Below are 16218 nucleotides of genomic sequence, written 5' to 3' on the forward strand. Positions count from 1 at the left end.
TTAAAGAACAGGGTGAAAGCAGATTAAAAAAGTATATAGAGAAACAGATGGACTACAGTCAGTAATTGTAGAACCACAAAGTGCTCCTATATGGTGGAGCTGATAAAATAAACAGTGAGTAGAAACAAGGAGGTGGTTTTAATGTTATGGCTGATCGTGTATATTGTGATTACGGCTCTGCCCCAAGCACCACTTTAACTTTACAAGACCAGCATGTTCCTCAGTGCCTCAAATCTCCACCAATCAATATCTCTGATGTACTGGCTGGCACAACCCTAGTGGTTTGCTGGAACAGCTGTTAAAAAAATTACTGGACCAGAGTGGAATACCCCATGGAACATAAAATTCTTCATCATCATTCCAGTCCGCCATCAAAAAAGTGAAGCAGCTAACAAACAATTTTATTCTACGTACATCAATCTGACTGACTAAATATTGCATAAGTCAAAATGGTTTATTAAACCACATCAAAGCAAGGACATGTCGTCTTTTATACCCTCACCAGTACATACAGTATATCACATAGATATATCACCAATCACATATCACAGGGGACGCCAAGGTCTAAATTGTGGATTTTTAATCAGCCTTTAAGCTTTGTGTACAGCACAATATTTTACTTTAGATGGGAATTGTCATCAATAGCTGAAACACTGTTTTTACATTTATATGTATATATACTGTATATATATATATATATATATATATATATATATGCATTTTCTCCCCTTTTTTCTCCCTTTTAGCATGTCCAATTGCCCGATTGCGTCATGTTTCCTCTCCACCAATGCCGATCCCTGCTCTGTTTGAGGAGAACGAAGCTAACCCATGCCCCCTCCGACACGTGGGCAGCATGCTGTATACATCTTATCACATACACTTTGACAAGTGTAGTGCAGATCAGCACTGTGTAAGGAGAGACACACCCTGACAGCACTCTTTTTTCATTTCTGTGAAGGCGATCGTTGTTCATGTGGCTGCTCAGCCTAGCCGGTAGGCAGAGCTGAGATTTAATACGATGTATTCGAGATCCCAGCTCTCGTTCCAGCATGTGTTTTTACCGCTGTGCCACCTGTTGTTACATTTTCAATTAAATTGATTTAACACAAAGATAGCATAATATTTATTAAACAATCATATATAAATGTAAATGTAAGTATCTATTTCATTGAATTTTACTAAGCTTCAACCTTTTATAAATTCCTTTAAAATGGTTTTAGTACAGTGGTACCTTGAAACTCAACGTCAATTGATTCTGGGAGTGGGGTTGAGTTTTAAGGTATTTTTTTTCCCATAGGGATGTATGGGAAGCCAGTTAATGCGTTCCATGGTCTCATGTAACTGCATATATTTTAGACATGTAAAATAATGGGGTTGTTTTTGACACTTATACACTGAAAATAACACAAATATAATATAAAAACACATGAAATACAAAAAAAAATCTATAAAAATACAATAAAACCTGCACTTCATCTTTACTTCTTCATTGTTTCCTTATGCTTCTTAATTAGTGGAGAGAACTTATAAGCAGTAATAATTAAGAGAGGTTTAGTGTTTCTATGTCATTCTTTGAATACATTTAATTACATTATTCTGTTTTTTTTTACAATCAGCATTTTAGACTCTCGGAAAATATGATTCTTACAATTTCTCAGCAACTCTACTGTAAAACAAGTTTAAAAGCGAAACAGGATGAAAATCCAGCTAAACACAGATACATGTGAAGCTTTCAGAGTAAATTTGACAAGTTATTCCACACAAATGCAGATTCGTCTCATAATCACACTTTGATGATGTTTTACCGCACCGTTCAAGCTGAGCACTGAGCAAAGTAGCACGTTGAGTTTAAGGAAAACGCTGAGTTTAAGGCTACAAATTTCTTGACAAAGGGCTTTGAGTTTTAAAGATTTTGAGTTTAGGGGATGTTGAGTTACAAGGTACCACTGTAGTTAGTTCGACTCATTCTCCAACACACAAAAGAGACAATCTTCTTGAGCTAATCCTCAGGTGACCATCCTCAGCTCATGTCCTCGGTGTTACCCCATTCATCTCTGTGACCATCACTTGCTATCTTCTTCCCTTCATTGTTTTTATCTTTAAGCCCTTCCCGTTTTCAACCCTACATGTTCTTCTCCTACTCACCAAAATCTGCACTTAGCCTCTTAAAAACCCACACTTAACACCACAGACATCAACAACAGATCCATGACACTCCTCTCCCCCAACTAGTTATCAGTGTTCTTATCCAGAATGGCCTCCAAGATTAGTATCATTCTGGCTTAAAGGCAGCACACTCCACAGCAACAGCACTTGTGACTGTCGCTGAAAACCCAGCCATCAGTTCTGACCCTCCTCGACCTCTTTGCAGCCTTCAACACAGAACATCACAGCATTTTCATGTCCTGTCCATCCTCTCCAAACTCGGAATAACTGGTTCAGCATGGCTGTGGATGGCTTCCTAAATGGAAGGATGTTTTTACCAGGTATCCTGGAGGGGTTCTACATCCCCTCCATGCAATCTTTCAAATTCTCACAGGGTTTTGTACTTGGTCTTCTATTTCTTTCCATATACATCTGTTTATTTGGTAAAATCAAATCCTCACATGACTTCTAACCTTAATGTATATTATTTTATTTCAGGTCCCTTTATACTACCACTTTGTCCTGTTCAGGGTTGCAGTGGGCCCAGTTTTTTTGGGCACCAATTCATTGCAAGGCTTCGGCCAGTCCCGACCTACCTAAGGTAAATTATTAAACCTTGTTCTGTACCACACACCATTTGATCCACAAGTCTGGCTGGTCTTGGTACGCCAATCAGAATTCAAGGAAGACAGACCACAAAGCTCTTGTCTGTACTAGCAACAAGGTGGTGGAGGAAACTTCCTCAGTCTGTTTAAACAAAGAAAAGGTGCGTACTGTATTCTTGGAATAACTGGTTCAGCATGGCTGTGGATGACTTCCTACTGGGAAGGATGTTCGTACCAGGTATCCTGGAGGGGATCAACATCCCCTCCATGCAATATTTCAACTGGGGTTCCAAAGGTTCTGTACTTGGTCCTCTATTTTTTTTTTTCCGTATACATCTGCTCATTTGATAAAATTCAATCCTCACATGACTTCTAACCGTTATTTTATCTCAAGGCAAGGCTTTGGTCAGTCCTGTCCTACCTGAGAGAAATTATTAAACCTTGTTCTGTACCACACACCTCTTGAGCCACAAGTCTGGCTGGTCTTAAAACACCAATCAGAACTCAAGAAAGACATACAACAAGGCTCTTGTCTGTACTAGCAACAAGGTGGTGGAAGGAATTCCCTCTGTCTGTTCAAACAAATGAGTCTTGTGCCATCTTTAAAAGACAAGTAATTAAAAGTCAGCTTTTTACTTAGCACTTAAATGGAAATGAACCTTTCTTGATTCTACTAATGTCTCTATTGTAACAAAAATAGCTTTTTTGTGTAATTAATAATAAAATTTCAATCAATTTTTTGAATGTTATTCAGGTTGGTCAGAAATTATGTCTTACCTTTGAAAACTGTATTTAAAAATGTTAAGAATATTAAAAAATAGATTTAGCTAGAAACAGAAGTAAGGTTAGCTGCATAATTTCATACAAATACTTCAGATGACTTTAACAGAACCATTAGTTAGTCCTAAGCAACAATTATGAGCTGTGATGTCTAAAAGTGACCAGAACAGTGGTGTAGTTTCTTACCCTCTCTAAGGAGAAGGTGCGTACTGTATACTCGGCCAGGGTTTCTGTCTTCAGCAGGCTGATCTTGATGTCTCCATACATCTCGGTCTCATCCGGCCAGTACTTGTAGCACTTCACCTGCTCAGGCACACAACACAATAGATTATTGATGTCTAATGTTTGTCTAACACTTCTAACTACTTAAATAGATCAAGTAAGTGTGCACTGGTATAATATATATATATATATATATATATATATATATATATATACAGTGTATCACAAAAGTGAGTACACCCCTCACATTTCTGCAAATATTTCATTATATCTTTTCATGGGACAACACTATAGACATGAAACTTGGATATAACTTAGAGTAGTCAGTGTACAGCTTGTATAGCAGTGTAGATTTACTGTCTTCTGAAAATAACTCAACACACAGCCATTAATGTCTAAATGGCTGGCAACATAAGTGAGTACACCCCACAGTGAACATGTCCAAATTGTGCCCAAATGTGTCGTTGTCCCTCCCTGGTGTCATGTGTCAAGGTCCCAGGTGTAAATGGGGAGCAGGGCTGTTAAATTTGGTGTTTTGGGTACAATTCTCTCATACTGGCCACTGGATATTCAACATGGCACCTCATGGCAAAGAACTCTCTGAGGATGTGAGAAATAGAATTGTTGCTCTCCACAAAGATGGCCTGGGCTATAAGAAGATTGCTAACACCCTGAAACTGAGCTACAGCATGGTGGCCAAGGTCATACAGCGGTTTTCCAGGACAGGTTCCACTCGGAACAGGCTTCGCCAGGGTCGACCAAAGAAGTTGAGTCCACGTGTTCGGCATCATATCCAGAGGTTGGCTTTAAAAAATAGACACATGAGTGCTGCCAGCATTGCTGCAGAGGTTGAAGACGTGGGAGGTCAGCCTGTCAGTGCTCAGACCATACGCCGCACACTGCATCAACTCGGTCTGCATGGTCGTCATCCCAGAAGGAAGCTGACGCACAAGAAAGCCCGCAAACAGTTTGCTGAAGACAAGCAGCCCAAGAACATGGATTACTGGAATGCCCTGTGGTCTGACGAGACCAAGATAAACTTGTTTGGCTCAGATGGTGTCCAGCATGTGTGGCGGCACCCTGGTGAGAAGTACCAAGACAACTGTATCTTGCCTACAGTCAAGCATGGTGGTGGTAGCATCATGGTCTTGGGCTGCATGAGTGTTGCTGGCACTGCGGAGCTGCAGTTCATTGAGGGAAACATGAATTCCAACATGTACTGTGACATTCTGAAACAGAGCATGATCCCCTCCCTTCGAAAACTGGGCCTCATGGCAGTTTTCCAACAGGATAACGACCCCAAACACAACCTCCAAGATGACAACTGCCTTGCTGAGGAAGCTGAAGGTAAAGGTGATGGACTAAACCCAATTGAGCACCTGTGGCGCATCCTCAAGTGGAAGGTGGAGGAGTTCAAGGTGTCGAACATCCACCAGCTCTGTGATGTCATCATGGAGGAGTGGAAGAGGATTCCAGTAGCAACCTGTGCAGCTCTGGTGAATTCCATGCCCAGGAGGGTTAAGGCAGTGCTGGATAATAATGGTGGTCACACAAAATATTGACACTTTGGGCACAATTTGGACATGTTCACTGTGGGGTGTACTCACTTATGTTGCCAGCTATTTAGACATTAATGGCTGTGTGTTGAGTTATTTTCAGAAGACAGTAAATCTACACTGCTATACAAGTTGTACACTGACTACTCTAAGTTATATCCAAGTTTTATTTCTATAGTGTTGTCCCATGAAAAGATATAATGAAATATTTGCAGAAATGTAAGGGGTGTACTCACTTTTGTGATACACTGTATATACGTATATACACATACACATACATACTGTACGTGTACTGTGCAATGAATTTATTTTCCGTATATGCCAGCTTGTTTTTTGTTAAAAGTATTCCCAGAGTGTGAAGCCTGTTATAGCTTGATGTGTATTAATAATCAAGGTTTTGGAATTAAATGTCTAACAAGCTGAAAATCTCTAATGTGTCTTCGTTTATAATTAAATTGCTTACACTCTAGAACATGCCACTGTTTTGTTATATAATAATAATTATTAACCTTGATTAATACTCTTAATTAAAGTGATGCTTTTAATAGAAACTGTTGTTTTCTCCTACAACAGTTATAAGTGTCACATTCAAAAGAAAAGCATTGTATCATAACACAGTCTGATCTGTGTGTGCTACAGAAAATAGAAAAGCATTATGAGTAGGACACATCCAGACAGTCTAAACATAATCCGAAACGAGGGGAACAAAACAATAACGGCAACATATTGAATGAGGGCAGGCGTGAGAACAGAGCCGATATGGTTGGCATTATAGCTGGAAATTATAGCTACTTTTAAGGCAAAACAAGACAAGGCTGGTTTATTTGTAAAGCACCTTTCATATATGTATATTAGCAATATAAAGTGCTTTATATAAAGAAATATAAAAATACAAGAAATGAAAGGACATAAGAGTTGGAAAATTGGACAAAAGCCTAATTAAAATAAAGTATACAACAGGGAATTAAGGCAAAAACACACTCAAGTTATAAAACTAGCTTATAAATGGTAAAGTGCTGTAAGTATATGATCAAACATAAAGGATATTAAAATAAAGGTAATTACATAAAAGGGCATAGCAATTAAGTTTAAGATAAAATGCAGTAAGAATATAGCACAAGTGTTAGACCTCAAACATTTTTAACCTGGATTTATTCATTCACTCATTGTTTTACCACCACTTTAATCCTATTCAGGATCACAGTGGGTACAATTCACTGGCCGAAAGGCAGGAAACAGTCCATCACAAGGCAAACATACTTATACCTAGGACAATTTGTAGTAGCTTTAATTAGGGGTGGCTCGATGGGTAGCACTGTCGCCTCACAGCAAGGCAGTCCTGGGTTCCGTCCGTTAGGTGGGGCGGTACAGGTCCTTTCTGTGTGGGGTTTGCATGTTCCTCTCGTGTCTGCTTGGGTTTCCTCCGGTAGCTCTGGTTTCCTGCCACAGCCCAAAGACATTCAAGTGGGGTTAATTGGAGATACAAAATTGTCCATAACTGTGTTTGACATCAAACTTGTGACCTGATGAATTTTGTCTAACGAGTAATTACCTGTCCTGTCATGAATGTAACCAAAGTGGGTTTGTTTGTTTATTTACATTTTTTATGTTTATGTTTAGGATTTTAACATCATGTTTTGCACTCTTTGGTTACATTCATGACAGGAACGGTAGTTACTCATTACACAAGATTCATCAGATCACAGGGTTAAATCAAAAACAGTCTTGGACAATTTAGTATCTCCAATTCACCTCACTTGCATGTCTTTGGACTATGGGAGGAAACCGGAGCTCTCAGAGGAAACATACACAAACATGAGGAGAACATGCAACCTCCACACAGAAAGGATCCGGTCTGCTCCACCTGGAAATCAATCCCAGGACCTTCTTGCTGTAAGGCAAAAGTGCTATCCACCAAGCCACCATGCCACAACTTAAACAGTACTAAATTTATAGCACATCTAAATTATTGTGGCGAGAGTCCGGCCGCACATTGCAGTGTGCCCGTGGCGGAAACATTAATAAGGGTTAAAACAGGTTTAATGGTTAAGATTGTGTTAAAAGTATTTGTGTTTATAGTTGTGTTTAAATGATGCAGCACATAGTGAAGTGTGTTGTGTTTGATGACCTGTCTGTTCGGTCCACTCGTTCAGCAAGTGGGAGGGATCTGCCATTTGTCAGATCTGGCCTCTTTTTCCACGCCCTTGGACTTCACACAAGAGCAATTTCTAAATATAAGGACTATCCTCCTACAGTAAAAAGCATTATGTTTCCTTACATCTCACTGATGCCACAATATTCTGGCAGTTTGATGTAGCTGTATGCAGTATAACAGCTAAATGCTGCTTCAGTTTGAACTCTGGGCTTGACTAGCTGACCTGAGATTCACTCTGTCTATATTCTAAATATCAGAGATGTTTTTGGACTGGAACCATTCAGTGATTTATGGACCAGTAACAGCATTTTAAACTATATTCTGTAACTCTAAGTGAAAAGATTTTAGAACAGGGGTAAAGTGCTTTGTTCTTTTAGTTCTGGTTTAAACAGCAGTGTTCTGAATGAGCGATAGCTGTTTAATGGTCTTTTTGGAAAGTCAAGTTAAAAGACCATTACAACAGTCCACTCTACTGGAGATTAAAGCATGAATAAGCTGCTCTAGATCTTGCTGAGACACCAATCCCTTGATTCTGGCTATATTAGATATTTAGGATGCAAAAGGCTGTTTTGGTGATGGCTTTTACACTGATCAGGCATAACATTAAAACCACCTCCTTGTTTCTACACTCACTGTCCATTTTATCAGCTCCACTTACCATATAGAAGCACTTTGTAGTTCTACAGTTACTGACTGTAGTCCATCTGTTTCTCTACATACATTTTTAACCTGCTTTCACCCTGTTCTTCAATGGTCATTCTCAGCACTGCAGTGACACTGACATGGTGGTGGTGTGTTAGTGTGTGTTGTGCTGGTATGAGTGGAGTTTTTAAATACTGTGTCCACTCACTGTCCACTCTATTAGACACTCCTACCTAGTTGATCCACCTTGTAGATGTAAAGTCAGAGACGATCGCTCATCTATTGCTGCTGTTTGAGTTGGTCATCTTCTGGACCTTTATCAGTGGTCACAGGACGCTGCCCACAGGGCACTGTGGGCTGGGTATTTTTGGTTGGTGGACTATTCTCAGTCCAGCAGTTTAAAAACTCCAGCAGCGCTGCTGTCTTATCCACTCATACCAGCACAACACACACTAACACACCACCACCATGTCAGTGTCACTGCAGTGCTGAGAATGACCAACCACCTAAATAATACCTGCTCTCTAGTGGTCCTGGGAGAGTCCTGACTATTGAAGAACAGGGTGAAAGGGGGCTAACAAAGCATGCAGAGAAACAGATGGACTACAGTCAGTAATTGTAGAACTACAAAGTGCTTCTATATGGTAAGTGGAGCTGATAAAATGGACAGTGAGTGTAAAAAAGAAGGAGGTGGTTTTAATGTTATGGCTGATAGGTGTATGGCTATAAGGTAAGGTAAGATCTGAGTCTATTAGAATGTCAAGATATTGTAATCTAAGAACTAAGGCCTTCACTAATACAAATTCTTTTCTTGTTGTTGCCAGATACATCAATCTTTGTTTAGTTCTTATTTAACGCTAGGAAATGTTGGCTCCTCAAATTATTTATGTGCTCCAGACAGTGAAACAGTGAGTCTATTGGGCTGTAATCATCTGGCGAGACAGCCAGATATATCTGGGTGTCATCTGCATAACTATGGTAATCAAGCAAAACATCATTATGATACCAAACAATGCCATCACTTCTAAACAATCATACACACACACACACACACACACACACACACAAACACACAAACACACAAACACACCAACTGTACACAGAGAAATTGGCTTTTCCTTATATAACAGACAATGTTTTCTGCACATGGAAGCAAAGATTAAAACAGAGACCGTGTTTAGTTTTATGTTCTTTACATTCTTATTTTTAAATATATTTTTGCTTCATTATTCTTGTTTTATTTTTTTAATATATATTTTCCTTAGTATCTGACCAGGCATAACATTATGACCACTGACATAAAGTGAATAACACTGATTATCTCCTCATCACGACACCTGTTAGTGGGTGGGATATATTAGGCAGCAGCAAGTGAACATTTTATCCTCAAAGTTAATGTGTTAGAAGCAGGAAAAATGGGCAAGCGTAAGGATTTCAGTGAGTTTGACAAGGGCCAAATTGTGATGGCTAGACGACTGGGTCAGAGCATCTCCAAAACTGCAGCTCTTGTGGGGTGTTCCTGTGGGGTGTTACTGCAGTGGTCAGTATCTATCACAAGTGGTCCAAGGAAGGCGGCCAAGGCTCATTGATGCACGTGGGGATGGAAGGTTGGCCCATGTGGTCCAATCGCACAGACGAGCTATTGTAGCTCAAATTGCTGGTTCTGATAGAAAGGTGTCAGAATACACAGTGCATCACAGTTTGTTGCGTATGGGGCAGCAAAAGGGGAACCAACACAATATTAGGAAGGTCATAATGTTATGCCTCATCGGTGTAAACTAGAGTAGGGAAATGTTTACTGTGGAAGCACTTCTGTAAATCTCTCTGTATAAGTGCGTCTGCTAAATGCCAAAAACATAAATGTTAATTTTATTTATTTCCTTCTGCACTACATAGACATGTTTGTGTGATGCTTTTGATGTTTGTGAATTGCTGCTGTATTACTGTAATTTCCTTTGGGAATCAATAAAGTAATGAATCAATAAATCAAACAATCAATCAACTTGCATATTTAAAAAAAAAAATTCTCCATTTTTTCCGACAATTTTCTTCCCTAACCAAGTCGTATCCAATTTCCCTGATTGCGTTACGCTTTGCCTCTACCGATACAACCCTCCACTGCTGACTGAGGAGCTTTGCAACTGACACACGCCTCCTCCGACACGTGTGCAGTACCGACTGCATTTTTTCATCTGCACGATTCATATGCGGATCAGACTTGTGCATGGAGAGCCACACCCTGATCAGCATTATTCCCCAAATGGCAGGCGCCATCAATCAGCCAGCAGAGGTCGTAATTGCACCAGTTATAATGAATCCTGGTCAGGCTAATCCCACCCTGTGAACAACAGCCAATCGTTGTTCATGTAGCCGCACAGCCCAGCCGGAAGGCAGAGCTGAGATTCGATACGATGTATTCGAAATCCCAGCTCTGGTGTGCTAGCGTAATTTACCGCCAAATTTACGCCACCTTGCATAATTTGGTCAGTGTTAGGGCTTTTAATACTGCACATACATACATGTACATTCCTTTAGTATGAACCCACATTAAATAGTACTTAATGAGAATTGGTGGTAGGGTTAACATGACTGTTTCTTATTAGTAACACATCACATAATCAAATTGAAGATTTCTCTCTTATAATGCTGCAACTGTGATCATTTCAGTTGAAAATGCCAATCAGTGGACATGGTACGACACAACTATTTATATAGGATGGAAAAATAAGAGGAAAAGCTTGATGTTACAGAAGTAACATAATTAGAATTGCAAGCACAGCTGCACATGTGGGTTATATCATGTTACTTTAGAGTACATTAGACATTAGGATCAGGTGCAGCCTGAGGTAGCAATACTCTTTCTTGATTTTGAAAGAGTGAAGCTCCCATATTCCAGGATGATAATGCCCTCATGGATAATGATTCAAAGGTGGATTGATAAACAAGTGGATGAAGTTGAGCATCTTTTATGAATTTCTATTTCTAGAGCTGAAAGTTTGTTAGAAGATTAGAACCACAGATGGTGAATCTGGTATCTGTTAAAAAACTGGATTTTATCTTCTTGATCAATGGGCCAACATTGCACTATAAATGCTTCAAAACGTTCATGACAGTGTTTCCTGAGAAATGAAATGTTCCAAAATCTTTTTGTAGCGTTTTGTAATTAACATACAGTAACAGGTTTATACAACCCCAAATCAGAAAAAGTTTGGACAGTATGGAAAATGCAAATAATAAAAAAAACAACAACACTTTATTTCATGTTTTATCTGCTCAACTTTATTTCATTTATTAATAAACCTCCATTCCTGCATTTCAGGCCTGCAACACATTCCAAAAAAAGTTGGGACAGTAAAGCATTTACCACTTTGTAATGTTGCCATTCCCTTTCACCACACTTTTTGGCACTGAGGAGACCAAGTGATTTAGTGTTTCAGCTTTTATTTTGTCTCATTCTTCCTGCAAACACGTCTTAAGATGTGCAACAGTACGGGGTCGTTGTTGACGCATTTTTCGTTTCAAAAGTCTTCACACATTCTCTATTGGGGACAGGTCAGGACTGCATGCAGGCCAGTCCAGTACCCGTACCCTCTTCTTCCGCAGCCATGCCTTTGTAATGTGTGCAGCATGTGGACGTTCAGCTTAAGCTTGTGCCCTTGGCCTTTACGCACTGAAATTCCTCCCGATTCCTTGAATCATTTAATGATATTATGTACTGTAGAGGGAGAAATATGCAAATCCCTTCCAATCGTTCTTTAAGGTACATTGTTTTTAAACATTTCAATCATTTTCTCATGCAAACTGGAGATTCTCTGGTCATCAAAGACTCAGCCTTTCCTGGATGCTGCTTTTGTACCAAACCATGATTACAATCACCTGTTGACATCAGCTGTTTAAAATCGCATCATTATTTAGTTTTTTCACCTCATTACTAACCCTAAATTGCCCCCATCCGAACTTGTTTTGGAATGTGTTTTAGGCCTGAAATGCAGGAATGAAGGTATATTAGCAAATTAAATGAAGTTGACTAGACAAAACATGAAATATTTTGAGTTCAAACTGTCTGCAATCAAATAAAAGTCAAAGTAAATGTAAGGAACACTGCAACCAATCGTGTAACTTGTTATAGTGATACTGGTGTTTGTTTCATTTGTATTATTGTATAATTATAGGCTTTTTAAATATATTTTGTTTTTGCATTTTCTCCCTTTTTCTCCCGACTTTTAGCGCGTCCAATTGCCCGATTGCGACATGCTTCCTCTCCACTAATGCCAACCCAGGCTCTGATTGAGGAGAACAAAGCTAACCCACGCCCCCTCCAACACGTGGGCAGCAGCCGTATGCATTTTGTCACCTACACTTTGACGAGTGCAATGCGGATCAGCACTGTGTACGGAGAGACACACCCTGATCAGCGCAGACTTTCCTCGTCTCTGTGCAGGCACCATCAATCAGCCAGCAGAGGTCGTAATTGCATTAGTTATGAGAGAGTCCCCCTATCTGGCTTAATATCCCACTCCTATTTGAACAACAGGCCAATTGTTGTTCATGTGGCCGCTCAGCCCAGCCAGAAGGCAGAGCTGAGACTCGATACAATGTATTCGAGATCCCAGCTCTGGTGTTCAGTGTGTGTTTTACTGCTGCGCCACCTGAGCAGCTCAATTATAGGCTATTTTAAGATTATAACAAATTTAAATACTAAATATTTCAGTAATTACAGTCCTACCACTCTTTGACTACATATGTATTTTATTATGACAAACCACAAGATATGATTATGTAAACGTGGAATGAATTCCAAATGACGGCACATAAATGATCCAAGTTTTCATTCAATAATATTATTCACACTGTTAAAAAAGCAAATCTACACTATATTGCCAAAAGTATTCACTCACCCATCCAAATCATGGATATCTGGTGTTCCAATCACTTCCATGGCCACAGGTGTATAAAACCAAGCACCTAGGCATGCAGACTGCTTCTACAAACAATAGTGAAAGAATGGGTCGCTCTCAGGAGCTCAGTGAATTCCAGCGTGGTACAGTGATAGGATGCCACCTGTGCAACAAGTCCAGTCATGAAATTTCCTCACTACTAAATATTCCACAGTCGACTGTCAGTGGTTTTATAACAAAGTCGAAGCGATTGGGAATGACAGGAACTCAGCCACGAAGTGGTAGCCACGTAAAATGACAGAGTGGGGTCAGCGGATGCTGAGGCACATAGTGCGCAGAGGTCGTCAACTTTCTGCAGAGTCAATCGCTACAGACCTCCAAACTTCATGTGGCCTTCAGATTAGCTCAAGAACAGTGTGTAGAGAGCTTCATGGAATGGGTTTCCATGGCCGAGCAGCTGCATCCAAGCCTTACATCACCAAGCGCAATGCAAAGCGTCGGATGCAGTGGTGTAAAGCACGCTGCCACTGGACTCTGGAGCAGTGGAGACGTGTTCTCTGGAGTGACGAATCACGCTTCTCTGTCTGGCAATCCGATGGACGAGTCTGGGTTTGGTGGTTGCCAGGAGAACGGTACTTGTCTGACTGCATTGTGCCAAGTGTAAAGTTTGGTGGAGGGGGGATTATGGTGTGGGGTTGTTTTTCAGTAGTTGGGCTCGGCCCCTTAGTTCCAGTGAAAGGAACTCTTAATGTTTCAGCATACCAAGAGATTTCGGACAATTTCATGCTCCCAACTTTGTGGAAACAGTTTGGGGATGGCCCCTTCCTGTTTCAACATGATTGCGCACCAGTGCACAAAGCAAGGTCCATAAAGACATGGATGAGCGAGTGTGGTGTGGAAGACCTTGACTGGCCTGCACAGAGTCCTGTGCCAGGCACAATGCACATGCGCTTCTGGAAGAATGGTCAAAAATTCCTATAAACACACTCCTAAACCTTGTGGAAAGCCTTTCCAAAAGAGTTGAAGCTGTTATAGCTGCAAAGGGTGGGCCTACATCATATTAAACTCTATGGATTAAGAATGGGATGTCACTCAAGTTCATATGCGTGTAAGGGAGACGACCGAATACTTTTGGCAATATAGTTTAGGTCACATATGAAAAAAAATATCCGATGTTTGTCCACTTTTACCCACGGTGTGAACAAAGCCTGAGTTCCCTGCTGTACCTGTGTGGGATATGAAAAGGTTACTGAAGATGAGAAAGCTGGTAGAACATACCCTGCCCACCTCCACAAGCTTGGTGATCATAACGATGCTGTAACAGTTCTCCTGCCACACCATTCTCCAGAAATCATAAACCATTTCCTGCTTGGGTCCTGTATACACAAACACATACACACACTTGATTCAGTGGCAATCAGTGGCCAGACAGCAGGCTTCATTTCTAAAGTGTCACTGTGGGTTATGAGGCAATTCTGTAATTCAGAGCTTTAGAGGGGGTAATTCAATAGCGACCCATTCTGCTGACAGAGGAACAGTTGAAAACATCAGTGAAGGATGCGACTGCCTAGACAAGAAAGCAAATTTTCCTTACCAAGTGACTGTGGTTGAAAATTCAATAGGGAAAGATACACTTATGCCATACAATCAGACAATGATTTATTTAGTGCAGTTCTGGAGTAGAAGGGAAACCTTGAGTGACTTTGATAAAAAAAATCCTGGGAGACCCAACAAGCACACACACACACACACACACACAGTTTAATGCAATTCAACACAATTTAGTCCTCTTCTAGTGGAAACAGTGGACTCATCAAATTCTCTGTTAAATGAATAAGTACGAGCAGTGAGCGGCAGCTGGATTGTGGTAAGTTAGGTGTAAACCAGCTCTGTTGTTGAGAGATTGTGCTAAGTTAGGTCTGCATTTTCCCTCCAACATTACTAATTGTGTATTTAAAATATAATATACAGTATATTGATGTTATATTAAAACTGGCATTATTGCAAAATATCATAATCTTAAGCATTTACATTTTAATCCTGTTCACAACATTAGGCTTATATTCACTGGATTTTAGATTTTAGAGAAGTAGCAGAATATTTAGAGCTTTTAAAACATTTACAGTAGTTACACAACAATAAAAATGATTGTTTCACATATGACATAATCACATTTAAACCATGCAACCATACACCAATTAGCCATAACATTAAAACCACCTCCTTGTTTCTACACTCACTGTCCATTTTATCAGCTCCACTTACCATATAGAAGCACTTTGTAGTTCTACAATTACTGACTGTAGTTCATCTATTTCTCTCAATGCTTTTTTAGCCTGCTTTCACCCTGTTCTTCAATGGTCAGGACCCCAACAGGACCACTACAGAGCAGGTATTATTTTGGTGGTGGATCATTCTCAGCACTGCAGTGACACTGACATGGTGGTGGTGTGTTAGTGTGTGTTGTGCTGGTATGAGTGAATTAGACACAGAAGCACTGCTGGAGTTTTTAAATCCTCTGTGCACTCACTGTCCACTCTATTACACACTCCTACCTAGTTGGTCCACCTTGTAGATGTAAAGTCAGAGACGATCGAGTTGAGTTGAGATGTTTGAGTTGTTCATCAGTGGTCACAGGACGCTGCCCACGGGGCCCTTGTAAGTGTCACTGCAGTGCTGAGAATGATCCACCACCCAAATAATACTTACTCTGTAGTGGTCCTGGGAGAGTGGAGTTGATAAAATGGACAGTGAGTGTAGAAACCTGTATTTTATAATGTTAATATAATTACATGTAAATACTGGACTGTAAAATAGCTTATACACACATCATAATATTGGTGTACTAAATCTGGACTAAACTAGCATGTGTGTACCATGATTTAACTTGGGCAAATTTTCAAAGTTCTTTTACTGTTGCAGCGCCTGATCCTGATGAATAATTCAGACTGATAGATCAGACAAACCGGCTAGGTCCAGTTTCCCCAGATATTTGTTGTGTTGGCCGATGGGCATTAGGTGTGCTATACTGTGCTATGATGTCATACATACGCCTGCCAGATATAAGTTACATAAGCTCAGTGATATAGAAAAGTGATATAGATAGATGCAATAGAACCTTGCTTTTGAAATAAGTAATGGAATAAGTTAAAAAAATCTGCAAAACGTATTCAGAAATATACAAGCTAATGTTAAAATATGATCAAAAGAACAAA

General features: G+C 40.0%; 1 protein-coding gene across 8 annotated transcripts in view; it reads right to left on the minus strand.

Annotated features, from left to right (window-relative positions):
- ptprub (protein tyrosine phosphatase receptor type Ub) overlaps window positions 1–16218 on the minus strand; it is a 516837-nt gene that overhangs the window by 45364 nt on the left and 455255 nt on the right. For 6 of the 8 annotated variants that reach the window (XM_062991362.1, XM_062991365.1, XM_062991363.1 and 3 more), the window contains 2 exons: window positions 14282–14379; window positions 3717–3833 (listed from right to left, as the gene is read on the minus strand). In XM_062991362.1, the coding sequence (XP_062847432.1) occupies window positions 3717–3833; window positions 14282–14379 (215 nt within the window). The remainder of the gene's footprint in view (window positions 1–3716; window positions 3834–14281; window positions 14380–16218) is intronic. The other 2 variants (XM_062991366.1, XM_062991364.1) reach the window with 1 other exon arrangement.

The sequence above is a fragment of the Trichomycterus rosablanca genome, chromosome 3 (assembly GCF_030014385.1).
Source record: "Trichomycterus rosablanca isolate fTriRos1 chromosome 3, fTriRos1.hap1, whole genome shotgun sequence".
Classification (NCBI taxonomy): Eukaryota; Metazoa; Chordata; class Actinopteri; order Siluriformes; family Trichomycteridae; genus Trichomycterus; species Trichomycterus rosablanca.